At 34.8% G+C, this 23,502-nt stretch overlaps 1 protein-coding gene across 1 annotated transcript in view; it reads left to right on the top strand.

Moving 5' to 3' along the window:
* The first annotated feature begins 7,729 nt into the window (after nucleotides 1–7,729).
* The window catches only part of USP47 (ubiquitin specific peptidase 47), a 40,916-nt gene continuing 25,143 nt past the window's right edge, over nucleotides 7,730–23,502 (top strand). The window contains 9 exon segments of the mRNA XM_009994238.1: nucleotides 7,730–7,760; nucleotides 8,096–8,160; nucleotides 11,235–11,438; nucleotides 12,348–12,461; nucleotides 13,563–13,701; nucleotides 15,013–15,109; nucleotides 15,643–15,788; nucleotides 16,625–16,704; nucleotides 17,516–17,665. Coding sequence (XP_009992540.1) covers nucleotides 7,730–7,760; nucleotides 8,096–8,160; nucleotides 11,235–11,438; nucleotides 12,348–12,461; nucleotides 13,563–13,701; nucleotides 15,013–15,109; nucleotides 15,643–15,788; nucleotides 16,625–16,704; nucleotides 17,516–17,665 — 1,026 coding nt within the window.

The raw sequence follows: 23,502 nt of genomic DNA, 5'->3' as shown, positions 1-23,502 counted from the left end.
TTCTTCAGCTTAGAATTTCAGTATTTAACAAAGAAGTTTCTAGTATGTTATTTGTTGCCATTTTTAAATGAAGTCCACTAATTCTGTGTTCTGTTGTTTTTAAAACCTGTGGATTTATGCCTACGTAGCTTTCAGTCAGTTTTAAAATATTAATTGTCCTACCACACAAATACTGATGATAGTCTTTATTATCCAGCTTCCTTTTGCTGATAGAACATATCTATATTAATGCAAGATAAAAGTTTGTGGACACTTACTGAAACAGACCTGTGCATGGACTTTGTTACTTTTAACTTACATACTTTAGTCCTGTCAGTGTTAAATTCAATGTGGGAAGGAGAGTTATTATTTTGAACCTTTTTTTTCCAATACATAACAATTGACACAGTAATGCAGTAAAATATGTACGTGTTCCTATGTCCCGTTGTTCTGTTGTATTTGAAAATATATTGGGGTTTAAGTATGACATTTATGTCTCTAGAAAATTGTTGAATTACATAAACATATTCAGCCTTCTTACTCAGTTTGGAAAAGTTTTTTATTCCTTTTGTGAAAACTTAAAGTTGATGTTTTATACTTGATCTCTTTGATAATATGATGTACCTTCAGGTAAGCTATGTACTCTAACATTTTGTTATTTTTCTAGTCTTGAACAAAATATTCTTAAAACAACACTACTAGTAGCTAAAGAACTGGTACTTGAAAATACTAGTAAAATTTTAAAATTTTACTTTAGATTTTTAAAGTCTTTACATTTTTATGTAAACGTCTGATAAAATTATAACCAACCTCATCATAGTTACACCCATTGTGACATGTGAAGAATTTTCTGTGTTTTTTGCAGTGTTTGATATGTCATCAGCTTGCACCGAGCAAATGGTTTTGCACAGCATTGGCAGATGAAGTAGCTTCTAAAAGGATGATGGCAATGTTGTAAAAAATTAAGGAATAAAATAGGTAGAAATCCCTTGTTCAATTTATTCTATGAGATTGTGACCACAAGGAGACTTCAGGTGCTTCTGAAAAATGCAAACAGTTTATGTTGGCAGCTTTGTGAATAGCTGAGAACTGGTGATTGTGCTGCAGTTTAGGTGTAGCTTCTCACTTCTTCATAATGACATGTAATAAAAGAAGACATGAGGAAGCATGCATAAATACCATAGGTTTGATAAATGCTCTAATTTTGAAGCTGTATGAGAAAGACACTTTATATACTATGAAAGCGTTCAATGTAGATAATGTCTGAAAACAGATGTAAATTCCATTTTTTTATGAAGTTTGGCAGAGTTGTGCAGGAGCTAGAGGAATTTAAGGCATGTATGTTTACCGATTTGTATCAGTATTTTGTTCAGATGGGTAACAGTGACTGAATTAAAAGGAAAAAAAAAGCAGGTGTAACAACTTAAAGCAGTCCTTGTTTCTTTGTAAACAAAATGTCATCAGTTAACTATGGAAAGCAGTCTAGGTCCTTCCTCATTTATATGTTGTCATGTCTGTACCTTCTATGGAGGCATTATGATTCAGAGTTCCATTTTTTAACATACATGTCTGGTGATTTTATAGTGAAATAAACCTTCACTGCAAAATTGTCCATTAGGAGATAAGCCTAAGAAGATTGGTTCTTCCAGATGTTCTTAAATAAGGCACATTTTAAGTCTCTTAAAATACAGAATTAGAGAGAAAGTAGCCTCTATAAATCGGAAAAGTAAATGATCTCTGGTTCAGCTGTTCCCAGACATGTGCCCTGCACTGTAGCCTTCTCAATAGTCTCTTGAAAACCCTGGATAAATGCACTTACATCTGACCCCATCTTAACTTTTTTGGATTGTTATTTCTGTTCTTTTACAAATGCTTTTTACTACTGACCAAATAATCCACAATAGTAAAAGCAAACTCTCAAAAATGAACTTTAGCCTTATAACATACTCTTTATTTCTGAGACTGTTATTTTTGGACATGTTTAGAAAGTAGGAAGTATTAGGCTTAAGTGTGTAGGTATTACAAAAATAATTTGTCCATATACATTTTACAAGTGTGACAGTTAAAAGTTGGCAGGCAACTCTTGTTTCAGTGAGGTGGCAAACACTTGGGTTTTTTTTAACTACAATTTTGTTTCTAGAGAAGCTTTTCTGAGGAGGTGGCCTTTGAAAAGAACAAATGAATCCATGATATGCATGTGGCAGAGAGTAAAACATGTACCTCTGTTTCCAAAAGGAACAACATTATGGAGGCCCTGCTACAAAATTTTATTTTGTGCTTTTTCACCTCCTTTCTGCATGAGGCCATTCAACCTCAGGAAAACATTCTTTCTTATGGTTTCCTTAGCTAGGGCCATTAGTCTCAGTATGACCCTGGTATTACTCTGTGGTCTTTAGCAGTTATCTTGTATCTTCAGCAGGTTGGAAAAAAGAGTGAGCATGGCACAAAGGTGAAAGCAGTAGGATTGAATAGCACTTTCTGCTATTCTGAGGCCATCCAAAATTGAAGGGGGAGAAGGAAGAGTTACTCCTTCTGTCCTGTGAGCAGCACTGAGACTTACAGAGACTCATACTTAAGGATGAAGGATGTAGTTTCAGTCTTTCAGGATACCAAAGAAAGTTGCAGAATGTCCAGGTGGTGTTAATGTTTAGTAATTTAAATGCCACTACATATAATACATGCATTCCAAATACTCCTCTGCTGGTATTATTATATCACTAAGTCCTTTTCCAGGAAGGGGGAGGATTCTGTTGAGAAACTAGAGGGCTGACTCAGATTAAACCCATTGGAAAACCAACCAGAAATAGTTAAGAATTAGTTATCAGAGCCTGCTCAATATGTAGCTGCATGACCATTTGCACAAGAAGAGGGACATTATAAGGGTAGAAATAAGCAGAATGTCCTACAGGTAGACCAGTGCCCAGCCAACTCGCAAGCAAAGATGGAACCTAAATAAACCTCCTATTTTCCATTTTGTAGCTGAGCATGATGTTATATTGGATGGAATATCTCTTTGGTTAGTTTGGGTCATCTGTCTCATTGTGTTCTCTTCCCAGCTCTGGTGCACACTCCAGTCCACTGGGGGGAGGACAGAGTAAGAATTGCAGAAGGCCTTGATACTGTGCAAACACTGTTCAGTGAGATCTAAAACATGACTGTGTTACTGGCATTTTTTCAGTCACAACTCTAACATATAGCACTTTAGAGGCAGTTTTCTTCATAGAAGCTTGTACTTCAGCCTGGCTCAGCACACACCCTTTTGGTAATTTTCCTTCCTATTTTCCAGTATTGTTCTAGTCAAGAGGATAGACTGAAAGGGCTTCTATAAGTCTTGTGAATCCTTGATATACCATCCTGGGAAAAATAAAGGGAGAAGGTGAAGGTTCGGTAATTAGGAAAGTGGTCAGAATCAGCGTATATATTCTTGAATATGGATGGTATTTTAGGCTCAGTGTGAAGTGTTTTTTTTCCTCACTAGTACGGGACAGAAAACCTCTGTTCAGTTTCACTAGCTTCAAAGCACAGTTGTTGGATTTTGCCTGAAGTATCTCCAGGTATAATGAAGAATTTTAAGTTGAGGATAAATTATGCTATTCAGGTAGTCGCAAACCTGATACCACAAAGTCAGTCAGTCAGATTCAAAATTAAATGTTTATGTCTAAATTCAGAGTTACTTTGCCTCAGGATACATTCCAACACAAGTTATATCAAGTTAACAGCTCAAAATTATTATTTTTCTTGAGACCTTGTTAGGAAAAGTGTATTCAGTTTTCCACAAGTGTACTATAAAATACTTTTTTGTAATGCATGTTTTGTTTCAGGCATTTGAAACAGGAATCTAAATGCACTGATTCCCTGATTAACTCAAGCTTTGCTGCTGTTCGGCACTTGTGTTAAGTAACAATTCGCAGTGCTCTGATAGCATCAGTTTAGGAAGCTGTGTTTTTTAAAATTTGCTTCTTTCCTCTAAAATACAGCCAAATGTGAGTTTGATTTCTTGTTTCTTCAGTAGATGAGTAACTACAGCACTGTTCAGAATGATGGAGACCACTTCCTCAATGCTTTGCTCATTCTGAGGACCTTTATTGTCCCTTTTTTTTTTTTTTTACTTCTCAAAGGAGTGAGCTGCTCACCTGGTTGTATCAGGAAAGCTGACCTTTCAAAAAAGAACTTTGTTGGGCTGTGGAAAAGCATGGAGTGTGACTCGATGGCTGGGGGTAGAAGGGAGTTGTGGGCTGTAAGGACTCTCTGAAGTCCATAGTTCAAAATGCATGTGGTAGAGTTTATAGTGGAAGTGATAACCTCAATGACTGTTCTCCCCTTACTTGCTGTGTATTTGGAATGTCTTCGGCCTTCATGTTTTGAGCAGAATGCAATGCTGTCAGCATGTATTTGGTGGTGTTTAATGTGTTGGACCTCTTGGAATAGACCATTAAATTCCTGTAATGATTGTGGTTTCTCAAGGAGCTGAATTGATAGCAATGTTTAATTGCTGAGACAGAGTTGAACCAAACTTTTTTTCCATTTGTAAGTGTAATTAATGTCTGAATGTTTCTATGTGTTGATACTTTAGTGCAGACTATTTTTTGTGACTGAAGCTATGGAGTTGCACTTTATACTTGTAATTACTGGAAATGCACACCCAGTGGTTAACTAAAACTTGGCACGTGCGCCCCAAAGTTCGACCAGTTTGATGTGATAGTCACTAGTCACTTGTGTGCATTTCATATGACTGTCTTAAGTTGCTGAAGCTACATGAAGTTTGAGAATTGCTGTCTTAGGCTTAATCATCCAAGTAATTTTGTGAATGTGAGCCTGATGTCATTTGCTACTGATCTCTTTGTCTGTCTTCTCTATTGCAAGGATTTGTGAGAATTATTTATAGGGTGTGGACATGTAAGAACTTTTCTCAATAGGCCATTAACTTTATTTGGCAGTCAAACTTAACACATGTGTTTTTTAAGCTGTTGATCTGAAACTTGTGATTTTACTTACTGAGCCATGCTGTCAATATTTTTGCCTGCTGGAAATAACAGGAATTTTGAAACAGTGGGTAAAATCTACCTGAGGTTTGAGCATAGGTTTAGGTTTCACTTGCAGTCTCTAAAAATAATTTTATACAAACTTAAATTAAAATCTTAGGAGAATCTTCTGTCATGTGAAAAATAAATTATGTGTATTTGTATTGGTCCTCATAAGGTTAGTAACATGCTGCTATAGAATTTTAATGAACTCAGCGGTCAAACTGAGAAATAGCAAGCCCACCTAGATGTAATGTTAAAACTACTACAGCTTTGCATTTGAATGTTGTTTTAATAGATCTCATGACACTACATTTTTGTTCCTTGATTTTCAACAAATACAGAAACTATATGGTCAAAGCTAAGTCATGTTGCAGATGGCACTAATAACGCTTCCTTTGTTAGCATATACAGAATTACAGCTTTAATTACTTGAGTGCTACAATATGCTTTATACTCTGCAACTTACAGATGCAGATTTTTCATGTAAAAAAGATGAAATCATTCTTAGAAAGATACTTAGGATAAATGTTTATGTGGAATGGTGCTCTAGCATGTCCATTCATGTCAGACCTGTGTGTGGGTCATGTGTTGGTATTCTAAAGAGTCTTTTCCAAGTCTGGTCTGATGCATAGTCTGAAATGTTCTACATGGAGATTTAGGAACATAATCTCCTTTCTAGAATTGGAAGACTGTAAAACATGGAGTGGCTTGGGAAGAAAATGTCAGTATTTCAATATTTTTTTAAAGGTCAACGCTTGAAATTAAAATTTCGAGTATTTATTGACCAAAACATAGCTTGAGAAGGCTTCTGTGGCAGAATAATCATAGGATGGCTTAAGTAGCAGTCTGTTTGCCTTTTAGGTGCATATGCAGTTGAGGGGCTGCAGCTTATTTTACAAAGCTGCTGGTGGTGTGTATACCATGTTACAGTATCACAAATTAGCAATATCAAAATTTGAGGACTTCTCACAAGTACAGAATAGACGTGCTTGCTACCTGAGTAGTTGCTCTTGCCTCTTCTGAGGAAAAGGCTGTAGGCTATTTTTGTATGGACCTGTGAATATCACATGTATGTTACCATGAAATGCCTGAGCTATACAGCTAATATGCTTATCTGTTTTGTGAGCTGTAATAAATTATTTGTTTGGTGAATTCCAGAGTATTTATTGGGATAAAATTTAGGCAACTTTGCATATAGTATTATCTAATTTCTCTTAATTGTACTACAATGCAAAAATACCACGGTGAAAGGAAGTTTTCTGTAAAATGCAGAATCAAACTAGTGGCTATTATAAAAAACTCTCATTGAGTGGTAGAGTGAATGCCTTAATCGAAAAGTAGGGAATGCTGCATTTGAAAGACAGACACATCTGTGTGATTTTGTGATTTGTCTGTTGGAGCAGCCAAAGGCTATTAGTTACTTCTAAAATTCCTGAGCACTGTATGAACAGTATAATTTGTACATTTAATTCATATGTATTGTGGAATATTGAAAATAAACTTTTGTCATTCATAATTTATGCAGATTTAAATAACTCTTGGAACTCTTCCAGCAGTCCTTCACTGAGAAATCAAAAGTTGAGAACCCAGCCTAAGAGTATTCTTATAACAGAATATTATAAGAAGCAGGCTGTAGAAACTCCTGTCCAGTTCAGGTGAAGTCTGGAGTCTGTCCTCCTCTTCTACTCTCCACTGCATGTACCAATAAAAACAGCACACTAGAAAATTACGTGTACTAGACTTGCTTGTCTCTGCAGAGAAGGAATTCAGGCTATGGCAAGGGCTCTTTGGAGATTCCAATGAGGAGGGAAATTGGAAGACTTAAATGCTGATTACTATCTATCATAATACTGTAAACCACTGGTTTAAAAATTATGCTTCAGGGACTTTATTAACCTTTAAGTCACTTCAGCAAAATATAAGTAACTGTCATTTGAGGGCAGGTAAGACTAGCAAGTAACAAATTATTGAAATTGGTGGTTTGTTCTCTGATATTATAGTTTAATTTTTAAAAACTATCAAATTTAAAATTACAAACTGGTGTGTAAAGAAGTCTGTACAATTACTAATCAAAACTGAAACTTCAGTTCTCTATGCAAAGAAAGAAATCTTGTCTTTTGTGTCATCCTGCTGAGAAGTTAAACGCAGTCAGTAATCTAATTTAGGCTGCTTTTGTAGGTCACCTGGTGGGGCAAATAGGGCATGTCAGTAAAGATTGTGTTGTTTTTTTGGTTTGATAATCTTGGCTGAGAGCGCAGTTGAAAAAATTTTGAAAAGTGCAGTGATGTTATTAGCATCCTAATTCTTGCTTCCTCTTTTTTCTTTTCTGAAAAAAATACAAAGTGCAATACTTCAGATTCAGAAACTAGTTAATCTGATGTTTGTCCGTAGTTAGAAAACAGTTTTCTACAGGTAATGTGTATTGTTGAATATTGATGATGTAACAGAAATATTAAGGTAGGCCTTCTGTAAGAGTGTTGGAAATGAGAAAAGTCAGTAACTTCATCACTTGGTTACCATCGGCAGAATACTTCAAAAAGGTTTCATATTAATAAAAACTCACCTGTGGGAAATAAATCAGGCATGAGGAACAGTTTTATATGAAACTGGATAGTGTTATAACTTATAAATGCAACAACATACTGAATTAGAGTTATATGCTAATCTTGCATTTGGGCCATTTGAGGTAAATAGCTTACCCATGTCTGAAGGACTTTTTTAGTATAATGAAGGATTTTGTTAGCATTAATTGTTTATATTTTCATGCCCGTTCATTTTTACTTTATGAAATGTAGTCTATAGTGTATTACAACTTAACATTTTATGTAACCCTGCTCCTGTGGTAATTTAAATATTAAAATAGTGTGCGCTGAACTTCAAGTTAATAGAGAACTTGTTACAGTATTTGGAGGCTATTCCTTTTAAAGTTATTCTGTGAATGGTGGTTTGGAACTCAGTAATGAACTTATACTATTAAACTGACTTTATGCAAAGAAAAGGCAATTTGCTATTTAAAGGAATTATTACTTTTTAATAAGGATTTACTATTTTTTAATAAAGAATTATTACTTGTTAATTTTGTTTTTATATACTATAGGATATGTTTTGGAGTTGCAGACAAAGTATCTTTGCTGAAATGAAGAAGAAATTTTCACAGGTAGACAGATGAAATATACTTTATATAATTATAAGCAAGATACATAGTAACAGCATGATGCTGTAGCTTTTATGTATTTCTTAACATGAGCATGAGGTATTGCATTTTTTGTGCATGTTCTTAAATACAAAGATTATGTACATATTAAATGCAGACTTGGAGTAGAAGCTTCATTCTGAATATGTTTGTATGCTTTTACACATGCTTTTTTGTGGGTTTTTGGCCTTCAGTAGCTTTTGATTAAAAAATTGTATTGTGTAGCTGTCATTTTATATTATGTAATAACTAAATTAAGCTTTATGTTTACTTTGGGGACTCAGTTTGGTAACAGCCTGTCAAAATAGTTTAGAGGCCTGTCACTGGCTGGATTTTGCCCTTTGCACTATTTTTGTAGTAAAGTGGCCACAAACAAGATGTTTACATTGTTGTCTGATAGTTCAGATGATATGTGTGAATGATTGCCATAAACTGAGTTCTACAGAAGTTATTTTTGGTTTATCTATTTACTATGAACAACTTGAAGCAGTGTCAGCACAAATGATGGCTTGATACTGTTTGCTATACTAACTCTGAGTTAAACCAGTTTTGTCTGTCAGAATTACATTTGTGAACAAGAAAGGTGATTTGTCTAACATGGAGCATCTAGCAACCCAACCATCAAATCTCCTGTAATCTTCTGTAATTTGTTAGCTCAGTGTAATTTACATCTTTCATATGCTATCTGTCTAATTTTCTGTAGTAACTCCAATGTAAGTCTACTGATTTACTGCCATAGGTAGTGGAGAAGGTTTGAGTAGGAGGAGTTGAATACATAGATATCCTCTGCAGAGAGGAGGGGTGTTAAGGTGTTGGTTACGTAAAGGCAGAAGGATGACAAGGAATTGAGTCTCCAGTGGAGAACTTCTGCTCCTAACATGCTCACATACAACATTGATCAAGTTCTAGAATCAGTGGGAATTACTAATCTCAGTTAATTTATATTTTCCTAGGTTAAGCTGAATGAATAGTAGCAAATGCCTCTTACCTCTCTGCGCTTTTGTGTAGAGGAGGGTAGCTTCCACCCAGAGCAAGCCTCTACCATTGCAGGGGAATGTGTCAGAAGTGTATGTTAATCTCATGGGTTTGTTGGGTTTTAGCTGCTGCTCATCTTCTCCAGAAAGATCAAGAAAGCAGACCACTGAACAACCTTCATCTTCTTGTTTGTAACCACACAATGAAGGAGACAAATCTTGTGCTTGTTGTTTAGCCAAAAAAATAAACTGAAGAATGAAGCTGTGCTGGGAAATTTAAAGGAAAGGACTTGGAATTTCACCCTCTGGTGAAATTTAGTCTACTCAGTTACAGCCCTCTGTGCCTCTGTGGGTGCTGTGGATGGAAGTGAGGATATAATATGTCAAGATTACTTTGACTTCTAAATTGTGTTTTCTTCTTAATGTTTGGTTAATGTTTCAGGAGTAGTTTTTCCTGGCATCTTGGAAAGTAGTTGATAAACCTAAAGTTCTCCAGTGAAGGTTATTTTTATGTAGATCAAGTGTTACAGATTTTCTGAAAATGGCACATTGAGTCTTTTAGAGCAAGCAGTTAACAAAGATTTTCGCAGAGAACATTGCATTTGATAAATGTAGAGAATTTTTACTTAAAAGTCTTTAAAAAAATCATCAGTCTAAAGCAAACTAACATAATACAGATTAGAGGGAGTTATTTGCCCATCTCTGACAGCTTTTTTCTGATGATGATAGGAATAGATACTGCAGTCAGCTAACATTTTATTTTATAGTTGCATGAAGACTTCCAGCTGATCGTGAAATTTTGTAAAATGATGAGACACAGCCTCAGCAAAAATGTTTATTGTTCTTTTTAAAAGTTTTGGTGGTGTAAGAGCACTCATAAGGGACTGGAGCACTTTTGTGCTGGGCATTAGTGGTGTGAGGCTGGTTGTGTAGAAATACAAGGGATGCTGAAGTTTAAGTCTTCTTTGTAGTTCCTTATTCTCTAGAAGGTGCTTATGATATGGCTGATGGTTTTACTGTGAACACAGGGCTTGCTATTTATTGTTTTTATCCACTGAAAATTGTAAGCACTGCATGTTTCTTTTTGGTTTTTAGATTATGTGCCCTTTACTCATGGATTGAGATTTGGGTGCTCTCACGTGTCTTACTAATGCTTCCTATCTGTTACAAGTAGAAAAGGACGAGTCCTTGAGGATTAATTATTCCTTTTACTGAACTGACACTGTCTTATGTGACTTGTATTTAAATATTACTCACTGTTCTAAAGCTTTGGAAAATTGAGAAGATCAGTTGATCATGCTTAGATTTTTAAGTTCCTGAGTTTTAAGTGTTGGGAAAAGGCATTTTCTTGGCTTACCTTTGTCTGTAAAATTCTGTCACTGTTCCATTGCCACTTTTATCCAAGATAACTATTTAAATTTCAGATATATTGAAATTGCTGTTTAAAATCTTACTGCTTACTTATTCTAGTATCCATTTGGCAATGTTAATTTTCTTACTCTGTTCAGGCAGAAAAATTTCTCCTGTGTTTCACACAGCAGGAGATTTAGTAGCAGAAAGCTGGTGGCTTGATTATGAAACATTGTTTAGTGATCAGCTTACAAGTTTATTTGGAATCTTGCAAATCATCTGAGTTGCATTCCTAAAAGTGAAAGAAGTTCTACTTCTGCCTCAGCAGGATTTATGATGATGTCAAAGCAAAATATGAGCTTGTTGTGATTTGAAAGTCTGTTCTTTATTTGAAGAAGTCTTCTCTGCTTACTGGCTGAAAATCTGAGCAGAACTTGAGCAGCTTTATCTATCTACACAGGGATCCACCCATCTAAATTCTGTCTTGGTCTGTAAAATTGGAGCTTTACAGCTCCAGAGGTTTTTTTCCAGTCTTCCAAAACTGGAAGGTTCTTAATTTTCTTATGCTTGATTTTAAAAATAAAAACCAGTTTTAGGATCCTTATGTTGTAAAAGTATACCACATTTTACAAGTTAAGTCTTGTTTTGATTTTTCAGTTGAACTCCAAAATGTTCTTAGCCTTACTCATGAATTGTTGCCTGCTGCCATTTCAGGTGGAAAGTGCTGCTGAGGAACCCAGGGTGCTTTGTATAATACAAGATACCACAAATTCCAAGACAGTTAATGAGCGTGTTACCTTGAACCTGCCAGCTTCCACACCACTTAAAAGGCTGTTTGAAGATGTGTCTTCAAAAGTGGGCTACGTGAATGGAAGTTTTGATTTAGTGTGGGGAAATGGAGATAATGTAACTGATACGGTATGGCAAATGTGCTTTTTTTTTTTTTTTTTTCTCTTGATAGCAAGCATTTAAATCTTCACATCGTAGTAAAGTGTTATCTAAATTGTGTAGTGCTCGTTTAATTCCTTTAAAATATATAGTAGGTGCACCAGAGGAGACTGACACCACTATTTTCATTTGACTGAATGTTATTCTGTGTTATAATCTACATTTTAGTCTCAAAATGTGTTCTTAATTGATAAATGTATTCAATCATTAAACAAGAAAAACTAAATGACCATTTATATGTAATGTGACTTTTCATTATTGGTATGTGTTTTTAATAATACCCATGATAATTAATCTCCTCTTTTTCCTGTGAACTTGTTTGAGAAATGTTTTCATCTCAACAGGAGAAAACATGTAGTGATTTTCCATGTTTCTTATACCTATTTGAATTGATAATACCAGATAAAATTATTAATTTCATTGAAAATCTATGTTGATTTTAGTTAATATGATTTCTACAGATACACCTAGAAAACTTCATAAGATTCCTTAAGAAATAGACAGAGTTTTTTCAGGTCATGTTTATACTTGTTGAAATAAATATTTTTATTTTTAAAAAGCATATGCAAGCTATTAGAGGACACGAGATGGTTTGATGTTCTGCAGGAACAGTCCAGTGTCTTTACTCCGAAATAGATTAACCGTTTTTCTGAGTTTTAAACTTTACTGTAATCCTTAATTTATACTGTTGCTTAATCTATTCCCAAGTTCTCTCAGTATTAATGATGAGTGTGTTTTGTTTATACTGGATAATTATTTTCATTTCATCTCAGTATGTCAGAAGCTACTTCAAGCAATGTACTTGGACAGAATCTGTTAATTGTGTATACATTTGTTTTTAAAATAAAGTGGTGGTTTTGTTTTTGGTTATTTTAGCAGACACCAATAGATCAGAACAGTGACAAAACTATTCTTGATGCTGGTTTTGAGCCAGGAAAGAAGAACTTTCTGCATTTGATAGACAAAGACGGTGAGCAGCCTCATGTAATGCCGGTAAGTAAAATCTTCACTTGGGTATATAAGCTATAGTGCTGGGGGAGAGAGATGTGTGTTCTGTGTATTGCTCTTGGAAGGTCAGCATATCAAATAAAATGGGGCTGTGTATTTCTTACAGTAAACTTCTGCAGGGATGTTCTCAACAGACTTTAAGATTACTGTTTCTGTGGAGTAGAACCAATTCCATTAGTAATGATTTGCTGTCACTTCTTATTCATGCTTATCAAGTATTTATGTGATGCTTTGCTATAAGTAGTTTTCTAAGGTTACATAATTAATCTTTGATGTGTTTAGAGATAAGTCTTAACAATACAGATTTAATCATATATCTAATTATTTTCCTCTGGGTGTTTGAAATCAATATTAGGCCATTTTGGCAGAATTCTCAGAAGTGGCAGCCCTGTAGTTACCTACTTCTAAGTTTAACTTCAAGGAAAAAAAAATACAGAGGTAGAGTTTGTGTTGTTAGAAGCAATTGTCTACCAAAACAATATTTGAAATTTCCTCTATAAAATTTGATGCAGTGAAAGACAAACACAGCTGTAGTTGATTTAAATCAGAGATTGGATAGACTAGTGATATATTAAGATTTATTCAGCACTCATGCCATGATAATCTCACTTGGCCTTTGTTGTGGCCTTACTTATCTGAAAAGGTGAGAAAAAGCCCCCATGTTTAAATAATTGTACACAAGGCCAGAATTTGAGGGTGACTCTGGAAGAACACTGAGTTGTAATTTTTATACCTAAAGAAAAAAAGAATACTCTCATTCCGAATTTAACTGTAGAAAGCTTAGACGCAGGAGATACTAAATTGCAAACTTGTTTGTATGCATTATGGTACTGTATTTGATTATACGGTATTCCAAAGGGCGTTTGCTTCCACTTCTGTGAAGAAAGATTTCTCAAGGGATTGAGAAATTGGAAGGCAGAATTAAAGCTACTCAAGTAATTGGATATCCACCATTTTGTAAAATTTGTGTGATACACTAAGGAAACTGATTCTTTAGTCATGAGAGAGAGAAGTAAAACTTGTGGGTATGTAAGTAAAAATTTGTTGTCAATTTTTTGCATAATATCAGTGTATTTATGTTTTTAGGAGGAGACAGGTACAACAGATGACAGTGCACAAGACAGATTTATAGGCCCTCTTCCAAGAGAAGGCTCGGTTGGCTGTACCAATGACTATGTCAGTCAAAGCTACTCTTATTCTTCCGTCCTGAGCAAATCGGAGACAGGTATAGCACTCTCTTTTGTAAAGTCAATGCTAATTTGTAATTATTTTATCATATTTTCAAACAGCAGCACAATAAATTGCAATTTATTTTAAAAACCCAAATCTCTACTGCATTTTCCATTATGTTTTCTACAATATATCACTTTGGGAACAGAAAAGCTGTGTCCCATACTTCTCTTGTGACAGTGCAATTCAGACTCAGTCAGGGGCCCTGCTGTTCAGTACTAATCTGCTGCTGTGTCCCTAGTTGAGTAGTCAAGATTGTATTACCAGTCTTTACCTCAAGCTGTTTGTTCACTCACAGCTTAATGAGTACTTGATACTTGGTTCTGGAGAGGCTGTTGTCAAATCTCTGCTCTCCAAACGTTAACAAAGGTCTTCCCCCTGCCTGCACCATGATTATTCCTCAAGAGGTTCACCTTCCCCTGCCTGGCTCCTCACCAGCAAGCAGAGATTCCACCTGGAAGGGAAGCACAGCTCTGCCTCCCAGACAAGTGCTGGGGCAGATCCCAGGAGGCTGGGTGGTTGTCTTGGCTGAGATTATTTTTTTTTTTTTAATATTTACCAGGATTTTCAGAGTATGAATAAGTAGATTTAATTTCTTCATGATGCTGTGCTTCAGTATGTGCTGCTTACTTATCAACAGACGCTAGTTTTGTATATTTTGGAGGAAATCTTAAAATTACAGTAAGATTAATATAAGTAAATAATTTTGTTTTCAGCAAATACGAATTACAGTGATTTTTAATAGCTGTTTTAATTTGTTATTATGGCAGAAGGTTTTAGAAGGTTGATATGTGTGGACACTTCAGAGATTATTTTTTTTCTTTGTAGTTCTGAGGGGATGAAACAGGCCAATGCAGAAACAAATTGTATCTATGTTAAAACTAGGATATTTTTAGTTGTAGTACATAAAGCAGTATGTAAGTTAGCACACAGTTGTTTCTTAACAAATTCTGGTTTCTTCTGTAAACTTTTTAAATGTACTGATAAAATATTTACAGTTACCTACGTCCTCATTGGTACAGTATTCAGCATTAAATATTGGCTATTATTGTGAAATGTAATTCATGATCACTAAAATAGCTTTGGGAAGTTAATTCTGTTGCGTAAATGTTTGCTCTCTATTGTCCTTGGAAATGAGCCACTGTAATATCCCTACCATTTTTATAGTGTAAATGACAATATATGACAACAGGTAGATGCAGTTCTTTTATAAACATCACAGAATTGCTCTCTTATGAAATATTTTAACTCTTAAAATTATTTCCTATCTTTTTGGGTTATTTCCTTATTGTTCTTGTGTTTTTAGGTTATGTGGGTCTAGTAAATCAAGCAATGACTTGCTACTTGAACAGCCTTCTACAAACACTTTTCATGACTCCTGAATTTAGAAATGCGTTATATAAGTGAGTATATGTAAACAAAGCCTGTTCTTAAATTTGTGCTGACATGTATCAGACCCTTTTGAATTCCTTCCATCAAAATTTCCTTGTTTGGATACTAAAAAAGGTATTTGAAGACAAGCTGGATATACTGTTATACATTATGTCTTATTAAAAGCTTCAGATTTTTAGTAAAATATTAAAATGTTAAAGGCTGTGGCTTGGACAAGCTGTTTAAAGGTTTTACCCCATCTTGCTTGACATCAAGCTTGAAATGAAGTTTGATACCAAGTGCACTTGATGTCTGTATTTATGCAGTGAATGGCTTCAAAATTGCTTCATTTTTTAGTTTTAGTTTGTACATTTAAAGTATAGTATTGTCATTTACTCCAGAAATGAAAAATAATTTCATTTTACTTTTGCCAAGAAACAAAGCTTCAGTTAAACTCTGTAATCTGGCAGACATCTTGAAATGTAAGAAGTGTTGATTTAAATATCTTTTTTGTGTAATGCTTTCAAAGCATTTTTAACTGTCAAATATCTTGTGTTTTGAATAGATGGGAATTTGAAGAATCTGAAGAGGATCCTGTGACGAGTATCCCCTACCAGCTTCAAAGACTGTTTGTTTTACTGCAGACGAGCAAAAAAAGAGCAATTGAAACAACAGATGTTACACGGAGTTTTGGATGGGATAGTAGTGAGGGTAAGATGCAGCTATTAAGCTTGTTTGATTTGTTTCTGCAGCTCCTTGTTAGGAGCCTAAACTGCTATTGGTGGGAGAAAATACTGGAATAATTAAAAGGAATTATTAGAATGCACTTTGTTTAATTGAAAACAAAATAGCCTAAGTGGATACTTTGTTGTGGTGTGTATTCGATTTTTTTTTTTTTAAGCAATGATGTCGGAGTTTTATGCTGTTAAGATACAAAGTTATATTTTTGTAATGGGGCTATTGTTACAGTTGTTAATTGTTTCTAAAGAAGTAGCTCTTTATGAGAAACTTGGATCTGTTTTGAATCCCAAATTTCAAATGAACACTTAAGCAGAAAATAATATGGATAATTATTCAATAAAATCAAACCCTGTATTTGTCTTTTTGACAGTTTGTGTAGTTTTTCCCCATAACCTGCTGATTTTTCCATAGAGTAATCACATGATAATAAGAAATTATTTGTGTCCTTACAAGGAAAAAATAATTAGTTGTAGAGAATAACATAAGGTGGGAAATAAGATGGGAACCACTTTATTTTTTGTCAGTGCACATTAGTGTTTCTAAATTTTGTACATGTTCTTGCTAACATACACTGCTTGTTTATGCACAAACATTGTGAAGAAGTCATCTGCTTATTTTTCTAACTTAACTTGAGAGGCAGCTGCTTGTGGAATTGAACACTGACCCAGTAGTGAATAATGTAATAAATAATAGGTACAGACTTAATTGGTAGCTTTTTAGGAAGTCTGCTCAAGCTACAATACAGTTAGTATTTGGGCTAGTAATACCTCCTTATTTTAACTAAGATTAATTTCAATTCCAAACAGCATGGCAGCAACATGATGTACAGGAGCTATGTAGAGTCATGTTTGATGCTTTGGAGCAGAAATGGAAGCAAACAGAACAGGTAATTGTATAAAAACTTCTTTCCATTCGGTCAGCAGTGTGATATTGTTGAGGGTTTGTTGGCTTTTTCTAGGGATGGTTGTGAAAAATGTTAACTGAGTTTGAAATACAAGGTTATTCAAAGTCAGCAGTAGTTCCAATTGTCTTGGTAGAGGCAGTAGTTAAGCTACTATAATGTGTGACTTTAGAGTGTGTTGCCTATGCTTTTCTCCCCTAATTAAAAATGGAATATTCTGAACTCCAAATACTTAATCTTTATTTGAAGTTCAGAAAGTGATTGTGTTACTCCTCTTCTCTAATGTTAGACTATATTGTGGGCTCTTGCAGCTCTAGCCAAATCTTCCTAAGTAGAAGGAAAGATAGCGATGCATTCCTAAGATATGCTACATTCTGATAATTGGCCAGCTTGTTACAGGCAAATTTTCGGATTCATAGATTGGCAAATGCTTCCTCTATCTTTCTGCACCTACCTCTGGAGACACAGAGAAGGCTTGCAGTTTTGGTCTGTTAAGTGTTTGCAAGATCAGGCTTGTATGAATTCCAGTTTTGGTAGTTTTGTAGTCACTCTTAAGATGTGACTGTAAAGTATGCTGTGAAACTTGCATAAGGTGATTTGAGAAGCTCATTTGATACATGTTTTGTGCAGTGGCAGGGGAAAACAAGAAATCAAGAACAAGATGTCTTTCTGGGAAATGGTATTCTGAATGTGTGGCTATGCAATTAACATTTAAGTTTAAAAAGTCATTTTTCTTATGAAACTAAAGAAAGAATATGTTTTATTTGTTTAAAGCTCTTGAATATGTTTGTTTCAGGCCGATCTTATAAACCAACTGTACCAAGGCAAACTGAAGGACTATGTAAGATGTCTAGAATGTGGCTACGAAGGCTGGAGAATTGACACTTACCTGGATATTCCTTTGGTCATCCGGCCGTATGGCTCCAACCAGGCGTTTGCTAGCGTGGTGTGTACTATTATGCTGACTAATAGTGCATCCATACACACATAGAATACATAATGCGACAGTGGTATAATTTGTTACATGGTAAGTATCATCCTAGATACTCCATCTTGGGGTGTTCGTCTTTGTGCAGTGAACCAGCTAGCAAGTTCTAGAAGATTTTTTTTTGGCTTTTTGGTTTATTTTTTTGTTTTGTTTTTTCTTTTGCCCTTCAATGAGTCCTACTGGTGCATGTATAAGGGGAGGGGAAATGCAACTTTATTGCCTTAGGGCTACAGTAATCAATTATTTTCTTCCTGATAAAATCTTCAGCATTTATCTGAGATAGTTTTGAGATCACTAAGTTTTATTTGGGTTGCTTTCTTTATTGACACATCTGCTAAATTTTCATAGTATTGTTGAAAATCCTAGTGAAGGAACAGAACGTTGACTTAGACTTTTTAGTTTAATTGCCATGTTGTTGCTGTGCTTTTTTAAGTTCACTTCTCAGATACCATATGCTTTTAATAAGCAATTTAATGATAATAAATTGTGTCGTACATCAGTGTTCTTCATCACTATTGCCCCAACAATACTGATGTTGGCAAGCATATATATCGCTAAATCTGTGGAAGTCTTTTCACTTTATTTGTTCTACCCCCCTGAAAAGAAGTGATTAGAAATTGAATTTACACTCTTGTGACTTGGAATACATGTACTTTTGGATGAAGTTCTGAGAGAGAATAAGTCGAACAAGCCTCTCAGTAAAGGTTGTTTCAAACAAACACTTGTTGTGTAATTGGATTACCAGGGTTATTTATTATATATAAAGTATTTTTTCTTTTGTATTTAGTATGCTGAGAATATTTTTTTTTAAGCATTAATAATCTGTAATTCTTAACAGTAACTCTGTTAGGAATGGTTAGAATTAGGTTAAACTGCAGCGTAGGTTGAAAGTACTTCATACTTCAGAACTTCAAATGCCAATCCAGAGAAGTAGTAAAGATGAGAAACATTGATCTCACAAAAAGGATTCAAGTTAGTAAAGTCCTTTGAAATTTTTTTAAGTGCATTAAAATTTTCTAGAACTATCCAGCTTATTGCAGCTGTATTTTGAGCTGCCATCCCATTATACAGATTGTTTTATGTAGGTGGCTTCCCCTTTCACATTTTAAGACTAATTTCTGGAAATATTCCCTAAAACAAAATTGTTGTTGTAATTTTCATTCAGTAGTAAAATTTTTCTGATCTGTTAAAAGTAATGAAAACAATGCAGTTAATGTATTTGTATTCTGCATTTAACAATGCATTGCACATGTGTCTCAAATTGAATTTTTTCTTAAGTAGTGTATAGCAGAATGCTAAAAAAGACTGCATATTTGTAAAAATACAGAAAGCTTGAACAATAAAGAACTTAGATTACTTTAATACTTTACATTTCTCCTGTAAATTAGCATTTACTGGGTTCACTACTTCCTACGTTGAGGAAAATAGTTTGAAGATTTTTGTTACAGAGTTATATTGTTGCAGTTTGTACTGATGCTTCAATTTTTGAGCTTTTAAATTAATACTCTGATTATATTCAGTTGATTCTCCTCCCTGCATTTGTATTATTTATAGCAAATTCAGTTTTAGTTTTGTAGTTTTCAACAGTGGGGAGATATGGAGGATACTTGCTTTTGGAGAAAGGAAAAATCGCCTGTTTCTAAATGGAATTCTCTGAAGGTAGTATCCTCCATTGATCCATAGGTGATGGTGATTTAGTAGGTGTAGGTAAAAGGGTATGAGTGAGAGATCAAAAACTTCACACATGCGCTAATAGGGCTTATAGAAGGGAATGTAAAACTTTTTAGACCTTGCTAGTCAGCTCCTGAGGGAACTTGCAGCAGGCGACACAACCCAAGATAGGGGATCTAAGGAGGATACTACCTTCAAAGAACTCTAGTTAGAGGTAAGTGATTTTCCATTACTTTCTAATAAGAGAGAATGGATGTATGAGCGTCAAGTAAGGTTAATTTTTAGAATGCTGCATAAAGTATATTATCCCACTGTTCGACATTGTGTACTACCAAAAAAATGTAGTTACCTGAAATGTTGCATTTATCTATAAATATATATGTATTACTTCTTAAATACATGGGAACGTTGAAGAACTGGGAAGGATAATGTTATGCTTTCTTTATTTCCTAAGACCAAATAATTCTGAAATTCTTCAGTATGTTTTTAAGTTTTGCATTTTCAATATTTTTTTTTATGATTTCCCCACTCCGTCCCCCAAGTTCATGTATTAAGGCTACATAGCTACAAACTCATTAGGGCATGTCTGAGGCATTGACATCTTATCAGAATGTATCTCAAGGTAATTTCTGAAAAAGTAGTTCTAACTATCTGCATTGTTCAAGGACATGGTTTAAAAAAACCTGAATCAGTCTTTTCTTGAGTCCAGTAGAAATATAGACATAAAAATATATAGCTTATTTCAGGGAGGTAAACAGGAGATGCAATCCACACACTGATTTTTGTAGGTACTACTGTCTAGTTTTAGAGATGCCTGAGTTTGACAGCATTAGACATAAATGAAATAGGGTTCTTTTTTTTGACTACAAAACATAAAATTTTACAAGATGTAGAATGGCTGAGAGAAGAGTGGATGCAATGAGGGGCTAGCTGGCATGCTGAAATTATGTTACTAGAAAACAGTGGAAATGACTTTGTAAGACCAGAAGGCTGGTAATAATACACATTCTGAAGATGTAGCAAGTACAGTTCTGCTTTAAGTATCTTTAGTTTTCACTATCTTTTGTATATTAGCTTTTATTTTGAGGGTCTCTGTGTGCATACAGGTAGACCCTTTCTGGGCAGAAATTAATTTGAACTTGTATGTGAACTTCCTTTATGTTATCGTTGCTGAACTTAAAAGTGGTTGAAGGCTGTTAGAATATGGATTGTGTGTTCTCTACTTCTTTTTAAGCTAGATTGGTAACAACTAGGTCTTGTATTTTTAGTTGGGCATATTCTTTGAACAACATAAAACTAGGTGAGCTCTGAAATCTGAGATGGCAATTTCTGTTTTTTTTTCCCCACAAAGTTTTGTCTAATTGCCATTTATTGTGTAACTTTACAAAAAGATCTGCTACTCCTTTTTACAAGTCCTATAGAAGTGCTTGTAGTAAGATATTTGTCAAACTACGTACTATATCATAATGCATTTTTGTGGAAAAGAGTATGCCCTAAATGCCCATCTTTCATAGAATCATAGAATGCCAGATTGGAAGGGACCTTAAGGATCCTTGAGTCCAACCTTTCTAGGTAGGAACACAGTTCAGGTGAGATGGCCCAGCAGCCTGACAAGCTGAATCTTAAAATGTATCCAGTGTTGTTGCCAGACAAAAACGAGTTTGAACTGTTATGGCATTTTGATATGCAAGGCGTTAAGTCTCATAATCAGAATATTAAAAACTTCATATACTCATAACTTGGCTGGACAAGGCCCTGAGAGCAATGTGAGTTGGACCTGCTTTGAGTGGGGAGTTAGGATCAGATGATTTCCAGAAGTCTCTTTCAGCCTATGTTGTTTTTTTGATTCTGTGAACTATTAAGAAAGTGCCTTTCTCATACTGATCTCTTGCTGTTGCTTGATCATTTATGGTATATTTTGAAGTTGTGTGTTGGAAATGTTGGAAATGCTTCGTAGCTCTAAAACTACACAATAGTTACTTTTTTGAAGACAGATAACTTCAAAGGTAGCATTTACTTTAAAAATAAAGTTGCACAAAAATGGGAGATAGCATGCAACAGGTTGTGCAGCGTAGAAGCTTAATCACTGGTTTTGCTGAGTGAACTGTCAGTAGAAAATTGTGTACTGCATTAGAATAGGAAAATTGTGAGCTGCATTAGAATAGCAATTGTATTAAGAAACATCCTAATCAGCAGAACTAACTTTGGTGTAAAGATTATATAGGAGAAAACTGGAGGAGGCACAAAAGAGTAAACCTGAGGAACAGTGATGTTCTGTGTGCAAGGATTCAAAAATATGTGGATATTCATATAGCTCAAAAATAATGGAGTTCTCAAGAATTTTAATCAGATTTTTAAAAGCTCAGCTCATTATGTGTGGTAAGCAGCAAAACCACAGCAGTAATGTAATTATACTTCATTCAGGTTTTGGGGCTCTCAAGGTTAATAACTTTTTTGCATATGTAAAAATTTATAGTATGTTTCCTTGTTAAATTGCACATCACGAGTCTATGTAAGCATAACATAATTTGTCCCATCATTTGTGTATTCCCATTCACTTATATTCATGTTGATGCATGAATTCAACGTTTTTCTTGCACTTAAAATCTCTTTTTATTATCTTAAATGTCATTTGTTTCATAAGAGAGAGAAGGTAGGGCATAATGACCATAGAGCTGTGTTTCATAGGAAGAAATTCTTCACCATGAGAGTAATAAGGCACTGGAACACGTAGCCTAGCAAGGTTGTGTTTGCCCCCTTCCTGGAGGTGTTTAAGGCCAGATTGGATGAGGCTTTGTGCAACTGGTCTAATGTGAGGTGTCCCTGTTCATAGCAGGAGGATTGGAACCTTATGATCTTTAAGGTCCCTTCCAACCTTAACCATTCTGTGATTTCTGTCTTGGTAATTAACATTTTTTGCTTTCATTTAAATAATTCTGAATATTAATTCCTTAAGTAGTTTACAGAATAGTCAAAATGCAATAATCCATTTCTTCCCCTTTCTTTTTAAAGAGGGTTATAACTTTTTTAGTGTTCTTTCTTACATTGTAGAATGAGATTCTGCACATTTTGGTGCATAATTTTGCAAAATATTAAGTATTTGTTTCCCTCAAGTAAAAAAACAACTCTGTCCCTGTAGCTTTTAGGAAGTAAATATGTAGCTAGCAGTTAGTTCAGGCTCTAAAATGTTTGTGTCTCAAGGGTCTCTCTGCCTAAGCTGTGATTTCAGGGCCATTCAGAGCTTTTTGGGGTGCAGCCAAAAATGTTGAAGTGAGGTGATGGCCTTCAGTGTACAGTCGTCATATTCAATCTGGCACATTTTTCATTTGTGGGTAGTTAACACATGGAATACAATACTTTTAAGAAGTCCATTTCTTACAACAACACTAGAGTTTTTGTAATTGTTTTTTAATTGCTGCTTTTCCATCTTCCATGAGTTCTTAGAAAGAAGGGAAGAATGGGACACTATTTTTTAATAACTTGACATATCCTTGATTTCCTCCCAGTGTGGCTTATCAAATAATGTGATTTGGAAAGTAATCTTAAGTTTTGTGCCAACCACATTACAATTGATGAGCTTACTCTGCCCAGTTAAGCTCCCTCATACTTATTTGTAATTCAAGGAGATGCTACTTTCCTAAAAGATGATTGTTATTAAAGCAGTATTTCTGTTGATACTTGCTTTAAAATGAATGTCTAAATCTGCAAGTGGTATTTTTTTTTTCACCTCAATAGAGAATTTATGGGTTTTGCTTGGAGATCAGAAACCCAAAGCCTATTGGCTTGCAAGGTGTGACTGGATTAATGGTTTTAACTTTTAAAATCTCTGTGTAAAATTCTTTGCTAAATTTATCTGAATATTCCTAGTTAATTTTGTTTGAAGAAGTTTATTCTTGAGTATATAGAACTTCTGTGCAATATTATTGTTGCAAATGATGTTAAGGGAAGGACTAATGATCAATTTTAATGTGTTTTTAATACTCTGCTGTATTGAGGAGCAAGGTACAAATCATTAAGCCCTGGATTTAAGGATTAGTGGCAGATCTTTTAGGCAGGTGCCAGAGGACAAAATTCTAGTTACCATTCAGTCGCTTCGTAAGGTTTGTTCTAGGAAGCTAGTTCTG

Source organism: Chaetura pelagica, unplaced genomic scaffold (genome assembly GCF_000747805.2).
Source record: "Chaetura pelagica isolate M959 unplaced genomic scaffold, ChaPel_1.0 scaffold153, whole genome shotgun sequence".
Classification (NCBI taxonomy): Eukaryota; Metazoa; Chordata; class Aves; order Apodiformes; family Apodidae; genus Chaetura; species Chaetura pelagica.
The sequence above is the reverse complement of the archived record's forward strand: the minus strand, read 5'-3'. Positions and strand labels throughout refer to the sequence as shown.